The 25,743-nt window shown below is 40.5% G+C and overlaps 1 protein-coding gene across 11 annotated transcripts in view; it reads left to right on the top strand.

Annotated features, from left to right (window-relative positions):
• The window catches only part of MTCL1 (microtubule crosslinking factor 1), a 103,119-nt gene that overhangs the window by 58,136 nt on the left and 19,240 nt on the right, over window positions 1–25,743 (top strand). For 5 of the 11 annotated variants that reach the window (XM_026793209.2, XM_074548610.1, XM_026793208.2 and 2 more), the window contains 6 exons: window positions 2,396–3,721; window positions 4,669–4,824; window positions 12,293–12,385; window positions 15,193–15,423; window positions 17,019–17,207; window positions 23,254–23,421. In XM_026793209.2, the coding sequence (XP_026649010.2) occupies window positions 2,396–3,721; window positions 4,669–4,824; window positions 12,293–12,385; window positions 15,193–15,423; window positions 17,019–17,207; window positions 23,254–23,421 (2,163 nt within the window). Of the gene's footprint in view, window positions 1–2,395; window positions 3,722–4,668; window positions 4,825–12,262; window positions 12,386–15,192; window positions 15,424–17,018; window positions 17,208–23,253; window positions 23,422–25,743 lie in introns of all 11 variants that reach the window. The other 6 variants (XM_074548625.1, XM_074548646.1, XM_074548665.1 and 3 more) reach the window with 4 other exon arrangements.

Below are 25,743 nucleotides of genomic sequence, written 5' to 3'. Positions count from 1 at the left end.
CGCAGCCTTTCCCTTTTCTTCAAAAGCTTCAAAGCTCTGAGTGTGTTGTCCCAAGTGCTGTTATTTGTACTGTCTGGAGGGCAGCGGGTGTCTGGCTGGAGGTGTCCCTGAGCCCAGGGTGGCAGCAGGCCCCTGGTGCTCCAGGCAGAGCGGAGGAATGGGGCAGGCAATGCCCCATCAGCCAGGCATCGCTCCAGCCAGGGAGGTGCAAGGCACCAGCTACTGCCACAGACAGCTGGGCTCCTGCAGCCAAAGGCAGACAAGGAGTAGGTAAAGAATGCAGGATTACAAAGACAGAATAAAGAAAATGTCAGACCAGCTATTAACAAAGAAATAAATAAATAACCAGGAGTAATCATCCCGCATGTGGGTTCTGATGTGCAGCACTAGTCTGGCTGTACCTTTCCTTGTGATCTTTGTATTTCTCTAAAAGCAAAACCTTGAGCTCTGGGGATGAACTGATTCATCATGATAGGAAAAACAGAGGTAATGTGTTGCACAGCCCTGGACGAAGCTGATGATTTAATCATACAGTCTTATCCAGCCAGAGCAACCAAAATTTAGAGTGACTGCGGTAGAGGCTGCGTAGGATTTTGCCAGGTTTTAATTTGATTCTTAATTTGCACTTTTGAGTTTTAAAGAGAAAAGCAATTTATAAATATATGTATGAAAAAGAGAAATGTGTATGCAAGGTGACAATAGAGATGATAGAAAGCCCATCTTCTAAAGGCTCTGCTTCTAATCAATCATAAGTACCTTGCCTGAATTACTTTAAAACTTATATTTATGATGCCAGAGACATGATGACCAAAATTTTAATCAACCCATGAGCTGATTGCAATTGTGTTTGGCTCTTGGTTGTCAATTAAAACCACATATTAACAGAAAGTTTGACTAATTTTTACCTCTATCATGTTTCTAACATGCAATTTAACTTTTTTTCTATTTAGCATTTTAAAGTCGCAACCTGCAGCAGGCAGCATCAATCAGGAAGCTAACTGGGTTCAGAAGTATACAACCAATCACTTTTTTGTCTGCTTGGTTATTGGCTGAAATTAAGTCATAATTATATTTGTGTAAATAGAATGTGGCAAAATTAATCTAGGTAATATAGAAGACTAGTGTGCTAGGATCCGTGCTATAGAAATTAAATAATTTCCTCAGCCATAATTAGTGTTGTAATTTTTTTTCATAGCCTGATCTGGGTGAACAATTAAAGTCAGCCATGTTTTCCTCTGAATTTGGTTTCCATTATTAGGAATTAAAACAAAATGGTGCTTGTGAAAGATAACAGTGCTCCGAAGACTGAAATGAAGTTTCCATATATAATTGCACATATGTCCACATGGCCTACCAACAACGATAAAATCTGCTGTCTCAGGAGATCATCTTTCAAAGCCTGCCTTCCATTATACTGCTAATGCTGATAAATGTGTCTCTTTTGAGGCCAAGTGCCTGTATCTCCATGACAATTCATGAAAGTGATTCATGCAAAGAAATTGTTCATTGGCTTAGAATTTACTTAACCTTGTCTCTTATTTCAGCACAATACACACTGGAGTTTTCATTTGAGATGAGATGCAGTACCCGACAGGCACAAAAAACCCCAAACAGCCATTCAATACCCTGGTACTTCCTGAAAAATGCAGGTTTTCACATGGGATGGATTTGGGTGTAAACACGATTTAATGAATTTTTCTTCCCTTTTTCACATGTTTTCACCCATCTCCCTTGTGAGCAGTTGTTCATCCCAGAAACAGAGATCACAATCTGCTCTGTCCTAATAATAACAGCAGTAGACACAACAGTGTTCTTCCTATTTGGAAAGCAAGTTAGGAACTTCGTCTGTTTCACAGCATTATGAGATCACAGTAACTAAAATCTTCACTTTTCAAAGCAACCATACAGTTTAGCACACCTTTGTTGTGCTTTCTAGCTGAAGGAGCACAAAATTTGAGATTATTGAGGAGCAAATTCATCTGAGCAGTCTTTGTTTCATGGTGCTTAAGGGGAACAAGTGTTTCATTAAAGGTAAATGGAACAAAAAGTGCCAGCAAATCATGAAACCTTTTCATTTGAGTCATTATTTTCCACAAAATTTGCTCAGCATTTGAGAAAAAACATTGTGTTGGCACTCTTGCATCACTGAACACTTGCACAGGCACACTTTTTTTTTCCCTCTTTAACTCTGGTCAAGCTGCTTTGCCAATTTAACCAAGACCAAGCCATGAAATGTGTCAACTGTGTGGTTTTTGCAGCTGTGTCTGTGAATTGTTTGCATACCTAACAGATACAGCTCAGAGGGTGGAGAGGTGGAGATTTTGGAAAATAAGCTGCTGGTTGTTCTTCTATTGTAATATAATCTTGGTTTTGGGGGGGTGATTATTCTTGGCAGGAGGACAGTGCTGATTTGAAGTGCCAGCTCCAGTTTGCCAAAGAGGAGGCAGCGCTGATGCGTAAGAAGATGGCCAAACTGGGCAGGGAGAAGGATGAACTGGAGCAGGAGCTCCAGAAGTACAAGTCCATCTATGGAGATGTGGACAGTCCCCTGCCTACTGGGGAAGCAGGCGGCCCACCCAGCACCAGGGAGGCTGAGCTGAAGCTTCGTTTGAAGCTGGTGGAGGAGGAAGCCAACATACTGGGCAGAAAAATAGTGGAACTGGAGGTGGAGAACAGGGGGATTAAAGCTGAGATGGAGGATATGAGGTGCCAATACGAAAAAGAGTGTCTCAGCAGGGACCACATTTCAAGCATTCCTACCTCGCCCTACGGAGACTCTGTGGAGTCAGCCACAGAGCTACGCAGGCACCTGCAGTTTGTGGAAGAGGAAGCAGAGCTGCTGAGGAGGTCAATCTCTGAAATTGAGGATCACAACAAGCAGCTAACGAATGAACTGAACAAATTCAAGTTCGAGCCAGGCCAAGAGCCAGGCTGGTTGGATGATGCAGCATCCAAGGGTGGTGGGACCTTGCAAGAGGAGCTGAAATCGGCCAGGTCACAAATCAATGAGCTGAGCGGGAAAGTGATGAAGCTCCAGTATGAGAACAGGGTCCTGATGTCCAATGTCCAGCGTTACGATCTGGCCTCTCACCTGGGCCTGCGCACTTCCAGCCCCAGGGACAGCGATGCCGACAGCGATGCTGGGAAAAAAGAGAGTGACAGCGAAGATGGTCGTCCGCCACAGCCAAAGAGAGAGGGGCCCATTGGGGGCGAGAGTGACTCTGAAGAAGTGTATGAGAAGACGTCGGGTTTTGGGAGTGGGAAGCCATCAGAAGTCAGCGACCTGTGCTCCACCGAGCTCATGAGAGTGAAAGAGGACACCGAGTCATTAATTAACATCAAACGTGAGGCCGAGCGACTTGAGAGGACTGTGGAGCGCCTTATCACCGATACGGACAGCTTGATTTATGATGCAAAGGTGCACGTAACCAGCAGCCCATCCACAGAACAGGATTTCAGAAGTGGTGAGGAAAGGGGAGAAGATAAGCATGAACCAGAGCTTCTGGACACTGTCAACTCCAGGATGAAAGCTTTCCGGAAGGAGCTTCAGACCTTCCTGGAAAAGGTTGATCACATTGGAGAGGGCCTTAAGGAGCAGATGGAGGACCTCTCCCCTCTTCCCCATCTCACAGAGTCTTCCAGTTTCCTATCCACAATGACCTCCATGTCCCGAGACTCTCCCATTGGTAACCTGGGGAAGGAATTAATCACTGACTTCCAGGTAGGTCAGCCTCTTACTTGCCTTCATTCTCTTTATCGTTTCTCTTTCTTTCTGGCAATTGCTACCCTAGAGCTAATTTTCCTCACAGCTGCTTTGTTATGATTTCAGACCCGCAGTGTATTAAGTGTGTAATGTTAAACAAACACTTTATAGTTTTTTTTCTTTTATTTATTTGCACAACTCCTTTGATTCAGAGGCGGTTCCTCGTGGCAAAAAGGCTAATCCATTGGTGTTAAAGAGATCTGTCTTGTTTTTGTCTGTAACATCAGTGTTTCCCCATGAAAAAAAGGAGATTAATTAAAAAAAAAAATCTGGTAAATGTAAATTAGAAGCCTTGCTAAGAAATGTGAGGAGGTCTTTATTATGCTCTCTTGTAAAAGGGTCAGGCATGTTCTCAAAAGCCTTGCCAAAAGAACCCAACCAAATGCAGTTTTCTAAGTGATGTGTTTTGAAAAGCCTGCTTACAGCTCACTCCCCTAAGCGAGCAGCGAGTGAGAAGCTCTGTAGCCAGCGAAGGACTGCCTTGCCTAAAGCGTTGCCCATGGGCGCATGTCTAAACTGCCACAACTGCCACACTGGATATGGCTTTTCTGCACCGCACAAGTAAGGAAGGAAGAGCCTTGTGTCCCATATCCTTCATGACTTGTATGCTTGCTGTTGGTTTGACTCATGCATCCTCATTGCATGCGCCTCATAACCAGTGTTTGCATTCTTTTTTCCTCTCTTTCTCTTTTTTGCTTTTCAGATGTTTCAGCCCATCATTTTGCTCATCCTCATTTTGGTTTTGTTCTCTTCACTTTCTTATGCCACTGTATTTAAGTTGTTTTTTCTGTTCACGCTTTTCTTTGTCTTGTAGTTTTTCAGTCGTCTACCTTACCCATTTTTGTTTTCTTTATTCCCTCCTGTCCTTTTGTTTTTTTGTTATAAACCGCCCATGCATCTAACAGTCCAAACTGAGGGATCAGATGGAGTGGCAGCTCAAACAAGATCGTGGAGAGGAGCAAGAGATTCGCCACCAGCGAGCCACCACCGACCCACACCGCAGAGCTGATGGAGACATTAAACTCTACAGGCCAGGAGACAAGGGCTGTTTCAGTCTAGAGGTCAGCAAAGCAGCCCAAATTACTGCCTCCTGCTGCCTTAGCCAGGAGATGAGTAACAGAAGCCAGGGGTTGGGGGAGTAAATTAGACCAAACACGGCACCCCTGTTGTGAAATTTGTAATTTATCTCATTTGCCCTGCACAGTTTCAGAGAAGCAAATTTGTCCCAACTTTCAAGCCATCACCCTGCTCCAAGTAGCTTTGCCAAGGGAGAAAGTAGAGCTCAGGGACCCTTTGCAACTGAGTAGAGAAATGAAAGATCCCCAGAAGAGGTTGCAATCCCTGATATTTGATCATGCTTCTAGGTTTTACCTTGTTGGATATTTTAAATCTGGAAAGTCTACAGATAGAGAATGCTTTGCATTTTGTCTGTCAGTAGATGCTGCTGTGCATGGTGATTCTCAACACCATGCAGGAATACAGCACCATGCAGCTTCCAAAAAAAAGCTTATTTAAAACATAGGTCTCCATTGTTTGGGTTGTTGAGTACTTTTCCATTTGTCAAAAGCATCAATCAGTTTTTATTTTAATCTTCATTCATGCAGAGGCCATATCTGCCTCAGTAAACATCTCCTTAGCTGCTTTCTCATGAACACAGATTGTCTGGACAATGCCACTGGTCATGAAGAAAACAACTCCGAATCTGTCTCCATAAAGGTGGGCTTGGAGCAGGGAGACACTTTTCTGCTGGCCGCTGGGAAGCCAGTTCTCGAAACTGTGATGGTTAGAGTAGCTTCTAGTGAGGGATGAGTTTTAACATGCTTTTAATTCTAAAGTCACATGAAGAAGAGTCAATAGATCTGAAACCCTAACTCAGTCTGGAGAAAGGGAACTGCTGGCTAGGACAGCTGAGTTAGTGAGTGAGCAATTTCAAGGCATAGAAGGCAGGGGTAGGAAGACAAAAACTTCAGGGCAGCTGGTAGCCAAGCAGCATGATGATGTGAATATGAAAGGGAAAGTGGCCCTTCATCTTAACATAGGTAATTCTTTGCTGGTTTTGTTTGGTTTCGTTTAAAATATCCTGAGAGCACAGATCTTTGGTAGGATTAGAACAGTAAATTTGTTCAGCAACATCTCTTCCAATTTGCACCTGCAACAGTGATAATAGACCACAGGAAGGATATCTGATAAATATAGAACTGCATAAGCCTCTCGCTGAAGGGTAAAGTAATTCTTCTTCAGCTGTGAAAGGGGCCAATGAGGTAGAGAAATCTTGTTGTTCACCATGGATCCCTTTGTAATCAGAAATTTATATTGCTCAACAGTTATGGTAGATAGGGTTAGAAAATTACTTCAGCAATATTTCAATATTACAATATTTCTGCTTAAATTCTGTCATATTTATTGGTTGCCCCTTCTCTTAGATCAGTGTTGTTATTATATTAAGGCCTGTATATGTATGCCCTCTGTTAGGATTAGGGATTTGGCTAATTTTTGCACAATACCTTTTTTTTTCCCTCTCCCAGGATGGGATGAGGTATAAAATATGTACAGAAAACTGTACTTGAACAGAGAAGGGAAAGTTTTCATACCATAGCCTGGCAAGGTGCAAACCAGTAATTATAATCAAAGGTAGAGAATAATCAGTTTAGGACGTGATGTGCTCAAAATATGACCTAGGCTGGGGCTCAAATAGTCTAACTTGAGAAAATGTGGAACACTAAAGTGTTTTTACAGCCGTGATCACTTAAGCAAAAAGAATATGACACTGCTTTATGCTCAAACTTTTCAGTGGGAAGGCAGCCCACTGAAATCTTGAAATCTTAAAATCTGTAGTAGTCAAGTGAAGGAGAAGATTTCTCAAAATAATTTTGGAAGGTATTATTTTATTATTTCATTATTCAATTTAGCTTTATTATTCACTTTAAATATTTAAACTCATTTAAAATTGTTTTTTTAAAATTTCATACACTGCACTATCAAAAACTGTATTTTTTTGTTCCAGATGAATGAGCAGGAAAGAATACTGTTCAAATACTAAAGGTGTCTTTGTATTACCACAGAATTTTCAAGTGGAGACTCAAATGCCCACAATGGGTATGGCTATACATGAGTCTTTATCTGCTTTGACTTAAGAAGTGAAAATATATGCACTGGCCTTCCATTTCACTGACGAAAATGCTTTCTTTTTATTCAAGCAAGCTCATTTGTTTAAATTTATTTTTTCCAAGCTGAATTTTAAATTAAAATTTTTACAAGCAATGCCACACAGCTTCCATTTAGCGATTCCTTCTAGTTTTAAAAATGAGCACCATGGGAGCTTAATTGTTTTATTAAATACAATAAATGCAGACAGACATGTGCTTGAAACTACCCTGTGGCCTAACTGTAAACATGTGCGTTGTTTGGGCTTTGCACTTGAGTTGTTAGTGCAACAGGATTATTAGAATGTATTTGCATGTTAAAGAGGTCGGTTAGAGTCCCAGTCCAAGGGAAATTATATCTTGAAATTGCCTTAAGAGCAGGGCTTTGTTTTCTTGCTGAAACAAGCCTTTCAGCTGCTGTTGTGAGAGGCTGGAGCCCATTGGGGTGGATTTCCAATCCATTATTCATGATTTTAGCAGAGCTCTGTTGTGGTGGGATGGGGAAATCATTCTTTACTATCCAAGGAAAAAGCAGGTGAACTAGTAAGAATTGCCCTGACTAAAACAGGAAAACTAAAACAGGTAACATGGAGCAAACATCTTATGGCAACAAACAGAAACCAATGGGAAAAATGGTAAATAATTTTTCACCTGGTGATTTCTGCCAATGGAATGTCTGTAAAGGAAAGGCAGTTTTCTCAAGCAATTGCTTCCTGTTTATTCAGAAGCAGGAAGACATTCAGAAGAAGAAAAATTTTTCTCTTTTAAATGACCAGATATGGCTTGGTATATTTGGTATCTGATGCTCTAAATTGGAGCTATATCTCCTATTTCTCTTCCTTCAGAGGATCTCAGTCCTGCCTTTTCCTGAACAATTGTATATCAAAGGCAAAAGCACTTTGCATTTCAAATTTTGATTGTTTTCATACATGGCTTTTAAAGACTTACACATTTAGTTCTGTGTAGAAAAATGCCATAAAATCTCTGACACTCATAGATTATGGAAAAAGAACCACTGAAGGGAATTCATTTAAAAGGAGTGAATTGTCACCAGAGATTTAAAATAAAAGCAGATAGGCTGGAGAAGGTGAGAGCATGTCTTAAACAACATGTTTCCCACAAGGTCTAGTAATAAAATAGGAATAGCATATAAGCCACTTTTAATATGTTTATCCATTCTCCTTATTTCTCATGCCAATAAGGAATGTATAAGTCTAAGTTAATTACTGGGTTAAGTGTGGGCCAACCAGATACACTGATGTGCAATGTAGGTAAGTCAATTTACCACCTGCTTTGAATTAAAACTTCTGTATGGATCCATTTTGGACGTATGAGGAGAATCTTGATCTATATTTTGACAGTTCTATTTTTTAACTGGTGCTGTTTCTGTACAATTTTCATAACTCCATGTGAGTGTTTTTCAGCTGGATGGTTTTTGCAGCAGCTCCCAGCCATGTGCTGAAAATTTACACTTGCATTTCTCTGGTTAAAGGTTTTGTTTTTGCAGAAAGGAAACAGTGAACGGTTTACACATTGTGACTTTTTTTCTTCTGGTAAAACAAACCAACAACCAGAACCAAGGACCACATAGAAAGTTGCATGTCTTATATTCACTATTCCTCCCATGCAAAGCTGTGGGAAGAAGAAAGATAAACTGATGCTGTGATTATTCCTTCCCACCAAGATTAGGAGATGCAAGAATAATTTACTTTGATGTATTGTATTCTTTCTTACTATGTAAGATTCTGTAGAGGTTGACAGTGTAAAGGCTTAAAAGACCCTTTATGATGTAAATCTGGATATTTGAGTCCTAACAGAACTTGGTGAGACTTTGTGTACTATCCATACAATGAGATAGATTTTTAAAGACTTGAAGTGTTCTGTGTTTTCCCAAACTCAGAGGCTTTTCATATAAGAACAGACAAACAACCACACAGCTGCCTATTCTACACTAGAAAATGAAATATATGTCGTCTATTTTTAAGGGGTGAGAAGAATAGTGCATCTTCAGAAGCAGCCTCTGCCAATTCAGTTAGATGTGAATTGCATGTAAAAGGTATTACAAAAGGCACTGGAAATTTCTTTCTGATGAATGCAATAGCCAGCTCTCAATCTGTGAAAAAGTAGCAATTTCTAAACTGTGTGTTCAAACGTAAGGTCCAAATATCAAAGCATTATAATGTAGCTTTAGAGGAGCAGCATAAAATATTCATCTTCTAACTTGCTTCAAATTACGCACAAATGCTGGAGAGCATCATTCTACCCTGCCTCCCTCAGGCCTTATTTTGTTTGATCATTTCTGGGGGGGGAAAAAAAAGCTTAAGAGAAAGATTCCATGAAATTTCATGTTCACGGTTGTTGCATATAAATTGATTAAGTTTGCAGGCGAATTGAGGTTGCAATTGGCTATGGTAAAATGGAGAAAGCAGACAAATAAAAGCCAGCCATACCTTGTCTTGGATGGCAATCTTGTAAAAACAAGTCATGGCAGATATGTGGGATTGTGTGAGCTGCAAAGTAACCTGAAAAGCTGTCAACACTCTGAGAGGGGGGAAAGGGGTCTGTGCAGTGGGGGAGCAGTGGTGAAGTCTCCAGGATGACTTTTCTCTGTGCATCCTCTTGAGGTAAAGGCATCAGCATGGATTAGCTTGTTCTGGAGTGACAACAGGTGAGATAAAAGGACTGAGCAGAAGGATTTGACAGTGCCTGTCTGAGGGGACAGGAGTGGTGGTGTGTCTGGTAATGCAATAACTGGGATACATGGGGAGCTGTGAGTTGGTGTTGGGCTATGGATGAAGTGCAGCTGTTTCCGTGGTGCTGTGGTAGAGTAGCACTGGCTCGTAGTTCCCGTGGTATTGTGTTTGTATGTCTTGTTTTGGTGAGTGTGTGTCTGTTCTGTGGTGTCAGCACACTGTGCAGTGGCCATCGTGTTCGGGGTGTCTCCTGTTCCTCGTGTAGCACACTCCTTCATGAGAGCAAAGGAGGCAAAGAATGGAATATAACAGGTTATCAACTGTTGTGTCCATTTTCTGGTAATGTTCCTTTTCAAAACAAAACAAAACCACAGTTGTGCCACAGACTACAGCCTGCTGGTTGTATGATAAGGGACTGATTTCCACATATCAGAGCAGTATCAGGTACCTGAACTGCGTACACAAATATTCCAATATACATTTATAAGTATTATTCATTCATGATCCTAATAGATTGTTTTAGCAGCAATCTATTAGGCACTTAAACAGCCTTACTGCCCATGATTTCAGCAGTGAAGCTATCCCAATGCCTCTGGTAGAAATATATTATATAAATTATTATAGACTGTGAAGAGTTCTCAGGTTGCATCAGAAGGCAAAAGGTGTGCAGCTCTTCATTCATGCACTAGCTGCTTTCCAACTTAAATTTTCTTTAGGACTTACAAAAATATGTTGACCTTAAAGAGACAAAGAAGTCATGATGGGATTTTGCCTTAGCATGCATTTAATACTGCATCTGCCGTCATGATATATTTAACTTCTTATCAGTAATTCCAACAGTTCCCACATAATCCCAGCACTGAAGTTTTCCTGAAATTTGGCTTTTCATGGGCTACATCTTTGTAAAAAAATTGCATGGGTTGATAATTTCAAATTCATAAAGGGAAGGAACGAATTTATTTTTTTAATTATACATGAATGAACTGATACATTGGTTTTTGTTTGGCATATTCCTAAGGAAGCCTGATCAGAATAAAATAATGCAGAAATTCCTGATGAAAGTAATTTTTCCTTTATTGCATGAGAAAATTAAATAAAGAATTTCCAAATGATTGTGCAAAACTGACAAATCCCATCACAAGCAGTTCTTTTCAAATCCAGATTTTGACCTTATGCACTACAAAATGTCTGCAGATACATTACAGAGACAGATGAAACTGATAAGGCAGACAATGTTCTCTTAGTCACTTTATGTGTACCTTTCAGAGGGATGGAAGTGTCCTTTCCTCAGGTACAAACCAGACATGCACAAGTCAATAAATGACTCAAGTAAGGAAGGAACTGATAGGACCCAGAAAGTCTGTGTAGGTCCACTTTGGTTTCCAGCAGAGTGTGGCCCTGCAAGTAGTTTTTGGGATACTTCCATTTGCCTTATCTCATTTTTCCCTAGCGGAGGGGTAAGGAGTGTCTGTTCCAGGGAGAACTGCATTTTGAATAACCAAAATGTTCCAACAAGGGCAGTGTGGCCTGAACAGCAGCAGCTGCTGGCTTTGCTCTGGGAGGTGGGAGGAGTGGCGAGGAGATGGATGCTGGGGCTGGGGAAATGGCAACACAGCCCAGGAGAGCAGTCCCACGACCTTTGCTGTGTCCTTGCAGCTGCTGAGGCTGGAGCTGAGAACTTGGGATTGCAATTTGAAGCCTGAAGCAACCCTGTCATGAAGTACATTTTTGCTCTGGGAAGTGGGAGTTTGGTGCTGTGGTGCTTTCTGTGGTCACACACGTGAAGAGGATGGCATCTAGCTGAGCATCACTTTTGTACAGATAAATCAGCTTTGGCACCAATGTGAGAGACACAAAGTGAAGGGCACAGAAAGTTCTGATCAGAAAAACAAGTGCCACAAGATTAATTACTGTAGTATAAATAATGAGATCTGACTCTACCTTCTTGGGTCTTTATTTTTGAGTTAAGTAACTTTCAGGAATAAAGCTGATGGGATGCCAAACTTACTGAGAACATACAATTGAAGATATTAAGATTAAAACAGTATTGGACCTGAAAGGAAGGATACTTAATTATTTTGGTCAGATCTCAGGCTCACACAGCTTATCAGTGTGACATTTTTGTTGTAATTATTTTGAGTAGAAATCACAGAGTGAATTTGACTTGTGCAAAGAACTGTCTTGTATCTGAAGAAAGGGATCTTATGTATACTTGGTTTAACAAATGCTATCCCATTTACTGCCCTATCAAAACTGTTGCAAATGAATAAATAGTTAGGTACAACATTCATGCATTAGATTCATCTTGTGCAAAGGTGTTAAAATTTCACAGCTTTGATTATGATGAAGAAATGCACCACCAAATACATAATCCTGCAAACAGGAGCTTCAGCTATCAAGTCCAAATCCAGAGCAGAGGCCTGAAGAGAATATCCAATATGTAACATCAGCATTCCAGCTTTAGTTTCCAGAAGAAGCCACACAGGAAATTCCCACACAGATTTAGGACATTGTTATTTATTTGGACACTGTGCTTTGGTTTTAACTATTGATAATCTTGAGTTGTGCAGATGTGTGTCCCATGGCTCTTTTCTTTTTCATTTTTTTTTTACACCCCCGAGACACATTATCTGCTAAACCTTTCCCTTTGTCCTGCTGATCAGCTCAGGGATTCCCATGTTTTACCTGTACAGAATGTATCGATACAGGAGCTTCAGGCTCAGCTTGAGCAGGAGACAAGACTTCACCGAGAGGAGCAAGAAAAGTTTTCAGAAAGGATCATCCAGGTAAATACCAAACCCACCTGCCGGGAGAGACGCATGGCCGTGATGTGTGACGTGAGCCTTGTTTGTCAGGACTGTGGGAGCTTGTGTCCTGATGGCTGTGCCTGTGTGACCTCCTCTGAGTAAATGAAGAATCTGGAATCTGGGGAAATCTAAACTCAAGCCCATTTTGCCGCTGTGAATCTGGCTTCTCTGCTTGGTGGAGAGAATTTTTGTCCTCCCCTCTGTAGGGGAAATCATGGTAGAGACGTGGAATACTGCATGGAGAGTTCTGTCACCCTTCCTCTCTCTGTGAGCTGGGCAAGCATGTGCTGGATCCCTGGGAGCTCAGTTTGGCTCCGTACCGTATCCTGACTCCTCCTGACTGAAAGAAAATCCAGCACTTTTCTGAAGTCAGAGGAGTTGCTATGCGCACATAGCTGAGAAACAAATCAGAGCATTCATTCTTGTATTTCTCAGTACTCAGTGCTTCCAATCTTCTTATTAATAGCTGGTGAATAAATCATATTTTTTTACATGAGCTCTCCCTGCTCTTTTGAAGGCTGGAACAGATTAGTCAATCATTTTCTGATCTCTAGTTCCTAGGGCAAAAAAAATCTGCTGCTAATTTCTGCAGGCTGTTTGGCTCTTAACTCAAGTTTTCTTCTTAAATTTACTTCATGGACTAAATTCAGCATAATTGTTGCATACTGTAAAGAATTTTTTCCTTGTGCCAGCTAATCTCTTTATGCCCAAGTGGTATCTCTCTGTTTTTTCATAACTAGCTTTAATTTCCAGTTGATCTCCACAGGAACTTTCCACTGGAGCTTTTGAAGGCAACCAGTCAACTGATTTCCTTCCTAGTTGCCTCAGCTGTGAAAGCTTTTTGGAAGCTATGCCTGTCTCTTAAAGTTCTTTTCTTTTGCAATTGCTATCCATTGAAAAAGCATAGCACTCTATGAATCTACCTCCACTAGGGTCTTCTGCAAGAATTCATGACCACAGGGGTTTGAAATACAACAGCTTGTCAAAATGATGAAAAATGCACCAAAATAAAACAGCATCTTCTGGATTATTCATTTTTTTTCCAGATTATGCCTGTTCTGTTGATAATGTTCCTTTTTTATCATTTTCCAGGATTTCTGGTGGAAATTACTCAGATTTTTGCTGTATTTAACCATAATTTTATTTGGTGAAAGAATGGTCATAAACATCAAATCTACACCTTTCTTTCTGTAAAAAAAAAAAAAAAAAAAATTAAAATCAGCTCTTCTTTTGCTTTTTCATTTTTAGGAATGTTTAATGACATCAAATTGATGTGTGCTAGCAGTGTATAATCTCCATGAGTGTTATTAGGAGTTGTGTGTTTTTTTGGGCTATCATGGCTAATTTTGTTCCAGACTACTTTTAAGCTTCATTTTAAACACATTTAAGCTAGCTATTACTGTAAATAATTTCAATTTAATCGGGAACTTTTTAAGGCATAGTAGCATAGACACTAAAAATTTGCATTATGCTGGAGCACATCATTCAGAAGGCAGGCAAGTCCTTAGGAAACTATCTCATATGGACTGGTAGCCTATTTCAGAAGCATCTCAATGTTGCCGTGAAAATCAAACATATATTTCTCAGCAGTATTTATTGCTAGGGAGTCCTAGTTCCTAAAATATTATTTATTCTTATGTGAGCATTGTTTGTTGCAGGGCGTGTTCCAGTGGTTTGGATTGTTGTTGTCATAAGCGTACTGTGGCTTTCATAGATTTTATCTATGGAGCTGGTTGGGAAAAGGAGAGGCTGTTGCTCTGCAGAATGGAAAATAGAAACTGGCACCTGTAAACAGTGACTCTGTACTCATTTTCCATCTGCATTTTCTTCATCTATGAAGAAGCCACAGCTTGTTGAAGTGAAACACTTTCTCATCTATGCACAATATGAGATATTGTGCAACTAACTTGTACAAGTTCTGTCGGGTGCAGGTCATGCCATGGTTTGATTTTTAATATATTGAGGGAAGGTCACATTTAAAGAATGATGTTTCAGGTGGCCTTGCATTGAAACAGGTGTAGTTATACATGTCCTCTAAAAAATGAGCTTTTCTCGGTGATTTTAGTACTAAGGCTGAGACATGTCAAATGCTGGGTTGCAGTCTGTTCCTGTGTCTTCAGTTCCTGCTTGTGTCCCAGAAAAGTCATGCCAGAATGAGAGACTGTTTACTGTGGTATCATTCAGATGCCTTCAAGTATGAACTGCAAGAAGTGAGGGATCAGTAGTGGTATCTGGGGTACTGGAGGTGTTTTCTTCAGAAGTGTTGCCCTTCCAGAGGCAGAGGAAGACGTAGCAACTGTGGACAGATTGAACCTGTGCCTGTGGGGGGAAGTTGCAAGGCAAATATTCTGGGTTTTCTGAAGGGCAGCTGTGGTCCCACCTTGTACAAATGGCTGCAAATGCATTTAATAGGTGTGATACGTGCAGCAGCGTGGGCTGGTGCCTCTGCTGGGAACCTACTGCAGAGATACAATCAAGAGAGGGAGGAAAATGTGAGTGGTGTAAAATGTTTAACCAGTTTCAGAACTCCTGTGCATCTTTGAAGTAAATATCCACTTCCACAGCAGGTTACTTTCATATGGTTATCTAAGAAAAGCTTATAATCTGCTATCCTCTAATTTCCTCAGCAGTCATAACTGCTGAAGAACTTATTGAGCCAAACTCAATAGCTGCTCACTACTGGCGAAAATTAGAGATTTCAGTTTGTCTCACCCAGTGAAGAACAACTCCTGGAGACTGCTCCAGGACACCACTCTGTTGACATGTTGCCTGTTATTCCATTAAAGCTGGAGGAGGAGCATCTGCAGACCCTGCGGAGAAAAGACTTGGAAGTGCAGAGCTTGACTTTGCAGAACAAACTGGAGGAGAAGACCTGGAGTCAGGAGAAAAATCTGCTGCAGCAGGAACTCAGGCATTTCAAGCAGGACACCTTTCTCCTGTATGTCAAACTGAAGTGGCTGCTGAAACACTGGCGGCAAGGCAAGCGAATGGAGGAGGAAGGGGAGGACACATTAGAGGTAACTGTCCCACCTTAATAACCCAGTTGAGAACTGGGATGTCCCTTCTTTAAGTGTAGACTTGAAATATGATGTGGCACCAGCAGCTTTCAAATTGCACATATGTTGAAAGGGGATTCAAATTAAACATGAAAGCTGGTGTTGGCTTGTGCTGAGCTATACTCTGCATGATATGTTACAGATCACCCATCTTTAAAGCAAAACCCTTAACTAGTACAAACAGCTGGTCCTAAAATACTCTCACAGAGTAAATGAAAAATTAATTAGGTCTCAAAGATATGACTCCTGAGAAATTTTTTGAAAGAATAAAAGCACATTAGCAAGGTGAGGGAGTCAAATCTGTTTAGATGGATTGAGTGCTGTTGTTTTTCTCATCCTGTGCACAGTGTGTTCTTTACAAAGCCTTCAGCAATACAGATGGAGGGAAGCTCTGTTTCTGTGTTGGCAGGAGAATTATACAGCTTCATGTGGGAACTTACAGTGAATCATCCTTATTTGTTCCCCTTCTCCACACACACGTCTGTCGCCGTCAGCAGCAGTACATCGGTCGTCATCATGGTGCTTTTCTAAGTAGACGCTAAATCAAGATCAGGAATTTCAGAAGTACATAACAACCTGGAATTCCCCAGCTGACACATCTCAGCAGGGGTGTGGTTGCCAGCCAACACGCACTGTGAAGGAAGTGTTGAGTTGCACACTCAGGATTACCATTTGCTTCTTAGCTAAAGGAAAAAAAATAAAATGTTTTCCAATTCTGACATTTTTCACTAAATTCTTGAGAAAAATAGATTTGTTTTGCAGGTTCATGCAATTCTGAAGCCATTTGGTAAGCAACAAAGTAATTTTTCTCAATATTTCTGGTCCTTTTATATGTAGTGTTTTTCAAGGTTTGCTGCATTTGGCAGTACAAGTAACCTTTCAGGTCTGGTTGGAGTGTGCCTAAGCTGAATACTCCAATGTTTTGTATTCTTAGAGAAATGGTTGATGAACATCTTTAGATTCATCTGCTGCGGTAATATGAATCAGAAACAAGAGATGAGTATCTATTTAAAAATAATTTGCTTCTACTTTACTTCAGCTGTGTTAATTTGCTTCTGTGTAAATTAGCTCATCTTCTAATACCTAAAAGCTTTCATTTATTGACTGTTTGGATTTTTTGACTGGTTAATTTATTACCAGCCCAGCTTTAGTCATTATTGGAGTCGTGTTTTGCTCACACTTTACAGAAAAGAAAGTGATGGATTTGGATACTTCCTTATCTCCATTACTTCATCACAAAATGCACCAATGTCTTGTATAGTTTTTGATTAGTGTGTGATGGATTATATCCATCATGTGGCATTAGACCCATCCCAGCTGCATCAACCCCTGGTGTTGCAGGCCTGCATAGTGGTGTGTTCACATACTCAGTAGGTGATGTATCACCCAAAGATCAGTGCTGTGCCCTGAGTTGAGGTCAATACGTACCACCATAGAGATGCAGCCCCTTCCCTGAGTCCTTCCGGAGATTTCTGGTCCCAGAGGTAAAAGGGAAAATCACGTTCCTGCGTTCCCGCATTCCTGTGTTCTTGCATTCCTGTGTTCTTGCATTCTAGATCGAGCGCCCTGAGCCCCTCCTAGACTTCAGCATTCAGCCTGAGCAGAAGGCAAATGATGCAGAACGAGAGGAGGAGGAGGAGGATGTTGTGTTTGCACTGGCAGATTTCTCCCAGCATCCCATCACGGAGAGCGCTGATCATGGACCACAGCTGCAGACTGCCGAGTTACTGCAGCAGCAGAAGCAGGTACTACACCATTTGTATATCTTGCCCTGGGAATGGAAACCGTGGGTTTTCCAAGAGAGTTCTGTGCTGCTGTATTAAATCACCTAGAATCATACTTGTGTAAATACTTCTAGCTACACAGCAATTACAGTAGATTTCATCCATTATGTTTATATTTACATTTAATCACGAGCCACGTGATTACTGTTCTTCTGTTGACAGATGCTATCAGTGAAAAATCCTATTTCCTCTTGTGGCTGCTTGCCCAGAAACATCTATCAGTATGTGATGGTTTGCAGAATTTACAGGCTCCTCTTGTCTGAGCACATCTATTGTACTCCACTGTCAAGCTTTTAGCAAGAACATGTGATTTTGTTTCCTTTAAATAATTTAAGAAACTAGCACATGTGTTTAATGTTTCCCTTAGAGATGGTGGGAAAACAGTGTAAGAGTTCCTTCCTGTCACTGGGCTTGTTTTTAAAAGCCTGAAATCAAATCATATTAACTTTTCCCTGGCATGTCCTGTACCATGACTGTGTGTCAGAGCACTGCCATATATCCTAGCTTTTTCCTTTGTACATTTAATATACTAACTATCCTAATCTATTTGTACTAACTATCCTAATCTATTCGTAACAATACAAATAGAAAAAGAAGACAGATTTATTATATTTTTTAAATGAAAACCATTCATATGAGACCATCCTATTACATGAATTTATTTGCAATCATAAATAGAATGGAGCAAGAATTCTGTGTGAAAAACAACTTCAGGGGGAAAAAAATCTTCAGTCTTCTGATGTCCCTTCTTTATCCAAGCCTTTGACTTGGGAGCCTGCTCCACAGTGACAGCTCTGAGGCAAATATGTGCTCCCTATGATCACAATACTCAGCTGGAGTCACTGCAGGCCTGGGGATTGTGTCTCTTTGCCTCTGAGCTCTTCACCTTGAATTGCCCAGACCCTCATGACTATGGACAACCTGTTTTCTAACTGCCTATGTGTACAGCAGGCAACAGAAAGTCTCTATCCTATAAAAAGGATGTTCTCTAACTATTCTTTTCTGTGAAGAGCACTGCCAAGTTAGTATTCATTTGATTGGTTTGGCATTTTCTACCTTGCTGGTCACCCAGACCCACCCCTGTCTTCCTCTCAGCAAGCTCTTTGCTTGTCAAAGGCTGTAGAAGGCCACGCAAGAGATGCTCAGGAACACATCATCTGATTGCACTCCATCTCCTGGACTGCTTTATTCTGGAATTAGTAAAATAAATATATGCCAAAATGCTGTTTCTTTACAAACTCCATCATGTACTAACTTTCCATATAGAACTCTTAAAATAACCAATAACATTCAAATGAATTATGTACTCTTTGAAATAATCATTGCTTAGACATTAATCTCAGTTAAGGTGGCAGAAATGGGCAGTAAATTGATCATAATTCATTTTTATATACATCACAGCAGTTCCAGCCAATCTTGCTTGAAGAATTGATCCATAGGAACTGACCACATCTTGGTACTCCCCATGATGATAAATAGTGCATGATATCCAAATGAACTTGTCAGGATAAAACAGATTCCTTGCTCCCCAGCCAAGAAAAGTGTTATTTCAACACTGCAAGAATGAATAAGTTTGTAAATATTTCTCATTTAAGCACTATAATTTGCTCTGCTTGCATACACTACGGCATCCTCTCACAAGTACGGCTGTGCTGAAAAGCACACTGAGTTTTGAGGGGTTTTCTGCAGGTTCCTTAAGCCCATAGCTGGAAAAAACACTGTTTATACAGGGAATTTGGAATGATTGGTGCAGCTGAAATTCTCCAAGGTTTGCACCTTTCCAGAAAAACCCAAAGCTGCTGGATCTGCCTGAAAAGCTCCAAGATGAAATGCATCAGCACTTACTTCACATCAGGAATGAAACTTTTAGTTAGTCTAGGAGTGGCTGAGATAACTAGGTCAGAAAAAAGAAAGGGCTTACAGTAACCTGAGGTTACCCATATTTATTTTTAACATTTAATGTTAATATTTAATGGCTTGTGTTTTCAGAATGCACTCTTGCTGCTGACTTTCTTATCCTGCCTGGAAAGTGGAATTGTTTTGAGAAAAAATATAAACCCAAAGGCCATAATCTCAACTGTAACTTTTAATTTTATATTGCTATGATTTGAGATACTCAGCTGGTTGAAAAAAGTCTATTTGGACAGGGTGGAGGGATATAGGCAAGGCAGAGTGGAAAGGGGAGAAAAAAGTTAAGCTGATAAGAGGCATAGTAGATCTGAGAGGGGTCAGTTCATCTTTTCCTTCATGACATTGTCCCTTGGCTGGTAGCTGGGGGACACAGCAGGAAGTGCCAGGCAAGGTTAAGAGCTAGGCTGGAAGTTTGTTTGTATTTAGGAGATAATCAAGCAAGTTGGATAGCAGAGGAGAACAGCCTGTGGATAAAGGAAGAGCTTTGTTTCAGTTGAGTATGAAGGGTGCTATGCCTGTTAGATGGTGTAAGATAAGGGAATAAGGAGCAGAGAGTTTATCTGTGGTCCAGTGGAAAAAGCATTAAAAAACAATACAGTAGTGTTGTTGCTGGGAGGGGTGTCAAGAAAATCCCCAATTAATCTCTTTTTTTTCCATACAATGTTTGTTTTCAAAGCTTAGCTGAGAGAAAAGCCCAAAGGAACAGTCATTAAACCCTGAATATACTGAAATGGGTTGCACCAAGAGTCAGCTTATCTTTTGCCTAGATCTGTGATTAGACAGAAAAAATACATGGTTCTGGTTTGCTGTTTAGGCTCCTGACCTTGAGTTTTTAATTGACTGCTCTACTAAACTGGCTGTAATACCAGCCCGTGGCTGAAGTCTTCAGTGAAATTCTCAAGGGAAATTCTCAGAGAAAAATGAATAGTGATTGAGAGCAGAACCAAACTGCTCTTGTCCAAAACTTTTCTAGGGCTGGATGCTCCTGTTTCTGTGGTTGACTCAACTTCGTAAATGCTCCAGTGTTCTGGAATTTAACTGGAGTTTGCTGCATAAAAGTTTTGTTTGTTGTCAGCTGTTTTTTCTATAAATCCAGAGCTATGGATACAAGTCTAAACTTTTGTAAAGCCTTTTTAATTATCTTGTTTTAGCCTTTGTAATTATCTTGTCTTAGATCAGTTGTGAATCAGTGAGATTCCTCTAAGCTTTAAATTTTAGAAACAGCTGAGGAGCTAAAGAGCCATCTCCTCGCATGGGAGACTGTCCACAGAATCACAGTCATGCCAAATTTCTGCTGTGCAATATGTCTGAAAGGAAGGGGAAGACTATAACAGTACTTGTTGAGTATTAACAGGACTTAGTCTTATGAATAAGCTATTTTGCCAACAAAATCTAAAGCATGGCTAGATGTTAATGTATTTCAGAGCACATTATTTCAAAAGTACTTTCTCTGTTCTCCAAAACCACTCCAGTTTGGCAAAGTAGAAACAAATAATTTCACAGACTTCTCCAGCTTCAGACTATAAATACAGAGTCATGCAGAAGAGACTTCTCTGCAGGAGTACAAAGTATGTGACCAAAACTGGATTTATATTGGCAAGGTAATTAAAATCCCAGCAAGCCAGGGGGCACCTGAGGTACTTATCTCATCACAGTGACATTGATGTAATGTCCCTAGAAATAAGAAAAGCCCTCAACACAATAGGCTACAAACCTGCAATGAGGCTCTTTTGAGTCCTTTATGTACTAGTCCATATCTTCTTTCTTTGCAAACCAAATTTTATAGGACTTTAAAATTATCAAATGTATGTGCAGGAATAAGATTTGTAACTTGCTTTGGTGTCATTTGGTTTTGCTTTTCTTCTGCCTCATTTCTCTTGTGGAGCCTTTTGACTGCTTTGCCAGAGAAAGGTTTGTACAGCACACCAGAAAATACAGACGTGGCTCTTGAATGAAAGCACTTCCCAGACATTTGGAGTCAGGGTTTCCAAAGAGGATGAGACCAGATTTTGATGCCTCCAATACCCAGCAGCTCCTGTTGTGACATTAAGGGCAAAGCTTCAAAGGAGTTCTTATTCTGATTATTACACAAGGGGCTTGAAATGTTTGGAGAATTTAGCCTTAATTAGGTGGTAGAATAAAAATGCATAGTGGAAACATAAAATCTCATTGCATATTGAATACTAGGTGATCTTATATGCATGATGGAGACTGCTGCTGGATAGCAGGAAACTGCTAATTGGCATTAAATGTTAATGGAATTAATTCTGCTTCTGTGGGTATGTTTCTTGCAAAACCCCATCTTGTACAGCATCACTTTTCATTAGCCCAGATAGGTCAGTCAGTGAGCACCTGCAGTCATTTCCCTACATCTAGCATATTTTTGCTGATGCATCAAATGGCTTGGAAAAAGTAGACCACGTTTGTTTGTTTTTTAAAGAAAAAAGCCACCTTAGCATGTATAATTAGTGAATACAAAAATGGATGAGGTGGGTTCAGTGATGCCAAAAATCTGATGAGCATATGAAGTCAGCCTAGTTGTCTGCATAAAATTGTGTAAGTATTGCCATTGAAAAAAGCACATGACAATTATTTAGATTTTTGCATACTTCTGTTTACTTGACTTGTCTTCAAAGAAGCCTCCATGTAGTTACTTCATGAAATACCAAGTAAGAGGGAATGCAGGAAGCCTTCACTTTAAAAATAAATTAAAAAAAAATTTTGATTAGACTATCATGCAAGGATGGAGACAACTAATTTGAGTTAGGCCTTCCCAATGGAGTTAACACATTCCTGAGAACCAGGTAATTAAATGCTGAATTTTTTGAGTAAGCTTTCCCATTTTTCTGCCCCTTGCTGTGTCTGTCAAGTATAATTTTCATAAAAGTATTTTCTAGTCAGGATAACTTGTCAGATATAATCTCTGGTTACTCCCTGGTGTCTGAGACACTCATTGGGAATATTTAATTTAAATTTTGGACAAATAAATAATATATTTCTGTTTTCTGATTCAATGACTGCAAAAAAAGAATTGTGGGGAACATTTTCTTTTACTAATCCAGAATGAATATTTAGAAAATGTGTTTTGATATTTAACATAAAAATGGCAGATTTTGCAAGTGGTCAGAGAATGTGCAGAAGGTAAGTGCCAAAATTAAGGAAAAAAAAAAGATTTGAGTAAGAATATGTGATGTCAGCTCTGGGCTAGTCTTTCAGCTTAGCTCCACTCTTGGCTTCTGGCTACCACAAGAGCTCTGACAATATTTTCAGCATGGCCATGACACTCTCAACAGGGCATGAATGGGGCTTTGCTCTTTGATCCCCTGTGCAAGAGGGAAGGGGCCTCCCTGGCCTTCAAGCCTGTGGTACCAGAAGGTGCTGCTGCAAAGCTGACCTGGGTGCAGCTCCCTGGTGTGGAGCAGGAATATGAAGTACAGACTACTAAACACCTTAGCTGAGATACTCAGCTCAAAGCCTCACTCTTATTTCCCAAACCAATTTTATCTGATAATACAAAAGCTTTGAAAAGTTATCCCCTGTATTTTTATGTAGTTTACAAATATTTGGCATTTGATACAGAGCAACAACTGTATGTATGAGACAGACATGTAACTATCCAACAAACCTCAGGAATGATACTCTGGCTTTGGTTTACAGTATTAAAAAAAAATTATTAATGATGTCCTCAGTCCAGAAAGATGCTTAGTGTCTTTTTCAGAGTAAATTAAGTACCGTTGGCTTTCAGGAAGCATCAGCACTAGGCCTAACAAGAAGAGAATCACAGAATCATTTAGGTTGGAAAATATCATCAAGTCCAACTGTAAACATAATACTGCCAATTCCACCACTAAACCACATCCCAAAATGTCACATCCACACATCTTTTAAATACCTCTAGGGATGGTGACTCAACCACTTCCTGAGAAGCCTGTTGACAGAGAAGACATTGCTATTCTTAGTTTTCTCATGCAAAAGTTAGCCCAGGCACTTTCTCTCCCATGCAGTGGACACTCAGTCATTTTTCATCCAAAAAAAAAGAAGCTGGGGATTAAAGCCAGCATCCAATGACAGCATTTTGTCTGCTTTGTTGTGGCAGGCGAGTGAAAACCGGAAGCTGCTGAACGCTCTGAAGGGTTTGCTGGATGAGTTCCGCTCGGAGCTGCGGGACGAGGAGCGGGAGCGCCAGGGGCTCCAGCAGCAGTACGCCCTGCACAAGGCAGCCTGGGAGGTGGAAACCACCGAGCTCAAGTGCCGCCTCCAACAGGTAACGTGCCCTGAGTCCAACATCTGGAAAGGACAGCTGAGGTGCTTAATGAAACAGGAAATTTACTCTGGCAACGTTCCTCACTCGGGGTCACCAAATGTGATGGTGTTCCCAGGGGTCCCAGGATGAGGGAAGAGACAAGAATCTTGACTCCATGTTTCAGAAGGCTGATTTATTATTTTATGATATATATTATTGTGACCTTGCTCACAGGGGTCTTAGGTTGAGGGAAGAGACGAGGATTTGCCTCTATGTTTCAGAAGGCTTGATTTATTATTTTATGATACATATTATATTAAAAATATACTAAAAGAATAGAAGAAAATATTTCATCAGAAGGCTAGCTAAGAATAGAATAGAAAGGAATGATAACAAAGGCTTGTGTCTTGGACTCTCTGTCTGAGCCAGCTGGACTGTTATTGGCCATTAATTAGAAAACAACCAGCATGGGCCAATCAAAGATCCACCTGTTGCATTCCACAGCAGCAGATAATCAATGTTTGCATTTTGTTCCTGAGGCCTCTCAGCTTCTCAGGAAGTAAAATCTTAAAGAAAGGATTTTTCATAAAAATGTCTGCAACATATTATATTAAAAGAAAATTATATATTGAAACTATACTAAAAGAATAGAAGAAAGGATTTCATCAGAAGGCTAGCAAGGAAAGGAGAGGAATGATAATAAAATCTTGTGACTGACCAGAGAGTCTGAGACAGCCAGACTGTGATTGGCCTTTAATTAAAAACAATCAACTTGGACCAATCAAAGATGCACCTGTTGCATTCCACAGCAGCAGATAATTATTGTTTTTCTTTTCCTCTGAGGCTTCTCAGCTTCTCAGGAGAAAAATTCGGACAAAGGGATTTTTCAGAAAATATCATGGCAGCAATTTACGACAAGCTGAAAAGGGACTTTAGTCATGCATTTTATCCTGGTGTCTGAAAGCCTTCACCTGAAGCCTGATCAAAGCTTTGCCACTTGAGTTGCCTCTTGGATTTCCAGTTGTCCCAGTACAAGGGCCCATGCAGTGGGCCCTGTGTGATGTGGGTGAGAACAAAGGAACTGAACCTCTTGCTGTATTTTCTCAGCAGAGCTGGATGGCGATTTGTCAGCTGTGGTGATGAGACATGTGGGTGTCTGTATTTATTGGAGAGAAAAATGTCTTGTGCTTGGCATGCTCACAATTAGTTCATCGCTATGCCTTGGTGTGTTAACAACTGCAGTATTTGATTTATAGCAGAGAAAAGAGTGATTCAACAACACTGAAGTGATAGATCAATATATTGATATTAAACCAGCCATTCAAAGCTACTGGTTAGTGATGGAAGAGAAAGCTCTCATTACCTGCCATGGGATACTGTTAGAAGTATTTGTATAAAACCTGGTGCCAGCTGCTTCAGTGTCCTATATAATAGTACAGAGATGTACTCTGAAGCAGCATAAAAACAAATCAACAAAAAACTCGCAAGAATTTATTTCCAAAGCTGATGACATAAAAGCTCTTATTTTACACATTGAAGAGGGAAGGGGTGGGAGAATTAGTACATTGAGATCTTGAGAAAAATCGTAGAGCTTCTCTGCAGAAGTAAAATATAATAAAAATATTCACTGTTGGAAGGGTGGTACGTTTAGAAGGATTTTCTAAATTTTAGAGGCTCACTGTGACACACAGAGCTGAGATGTGAGCACTGCTTTTCCTGCCCAGGTACTGTGGGCTGCTTTCCCAGAATGAAGGAGGCTGCTTTCATTTCTAGCAGAGTCTTCTCCCAGAAGATTGAATTTCTTAGTTTTACTGCTTCTCACTGCACCAGCATTTCTGAACAGTATATCACTCAAAAAAGGAAACAAAATCAGTTCCTGTTTTGGGTCCTTCTGAAAAAACTTGGTGACAGATTTACCTTAAGCTCGAGATGCCAGCAAAGAATGAAACTTGGAGAAATTCTGGCCACAGGACTGCCAAGTTTTTCTACTTTGCCTTTGCATGGGCAATAAACCTCTAGGCTGCCACTTTGGTTGGTGTTTGGCACCAGGATGGTGCTGCCACTCCTGCTCAGGGGTTTCCACCTTTCCTTCTGGGGCTTTTACCAGGCACTTTGCTACCTCCACTGCTACACTGGAAATAATATCCAACATTTGCTAATTACTGGGAAATGGGTGTTACTTGTTAGGGAGTTAGTGTTAGGGACCAAACCCTGAATATGCTTTGAGAAGTTGCATTGAGGACAGGGGACCCATTAAGGATATGGGAGTCCCTCACTAGGACTATGACCAAGGGTCCAGCTTCAGGATGCCTGAGGGGAATAGAAATATATAATATCAATCAT

The sequence above is a fragment of the Zonotrichia albicollis genome, chromosome 1, assembly GCF_047830755.1.
Source record: "Zonotrichia albicollis isolate bZonAlb1 chromosome 1, bZonAlb1.hap1, whole genome shotgun sequence".
Taxonomy (NCBI): Eukaryota; Metazoa; Chordata; class Aves; order Passeriformes; family Passerellidae; genus Zonotrichia; species Zonotrichia albicollis.
The sequence above is the reverse complement of the archived record's forward strand: the minus strand, read 5'-3'. Positions and strand labels throughout refer to the sequence as shown.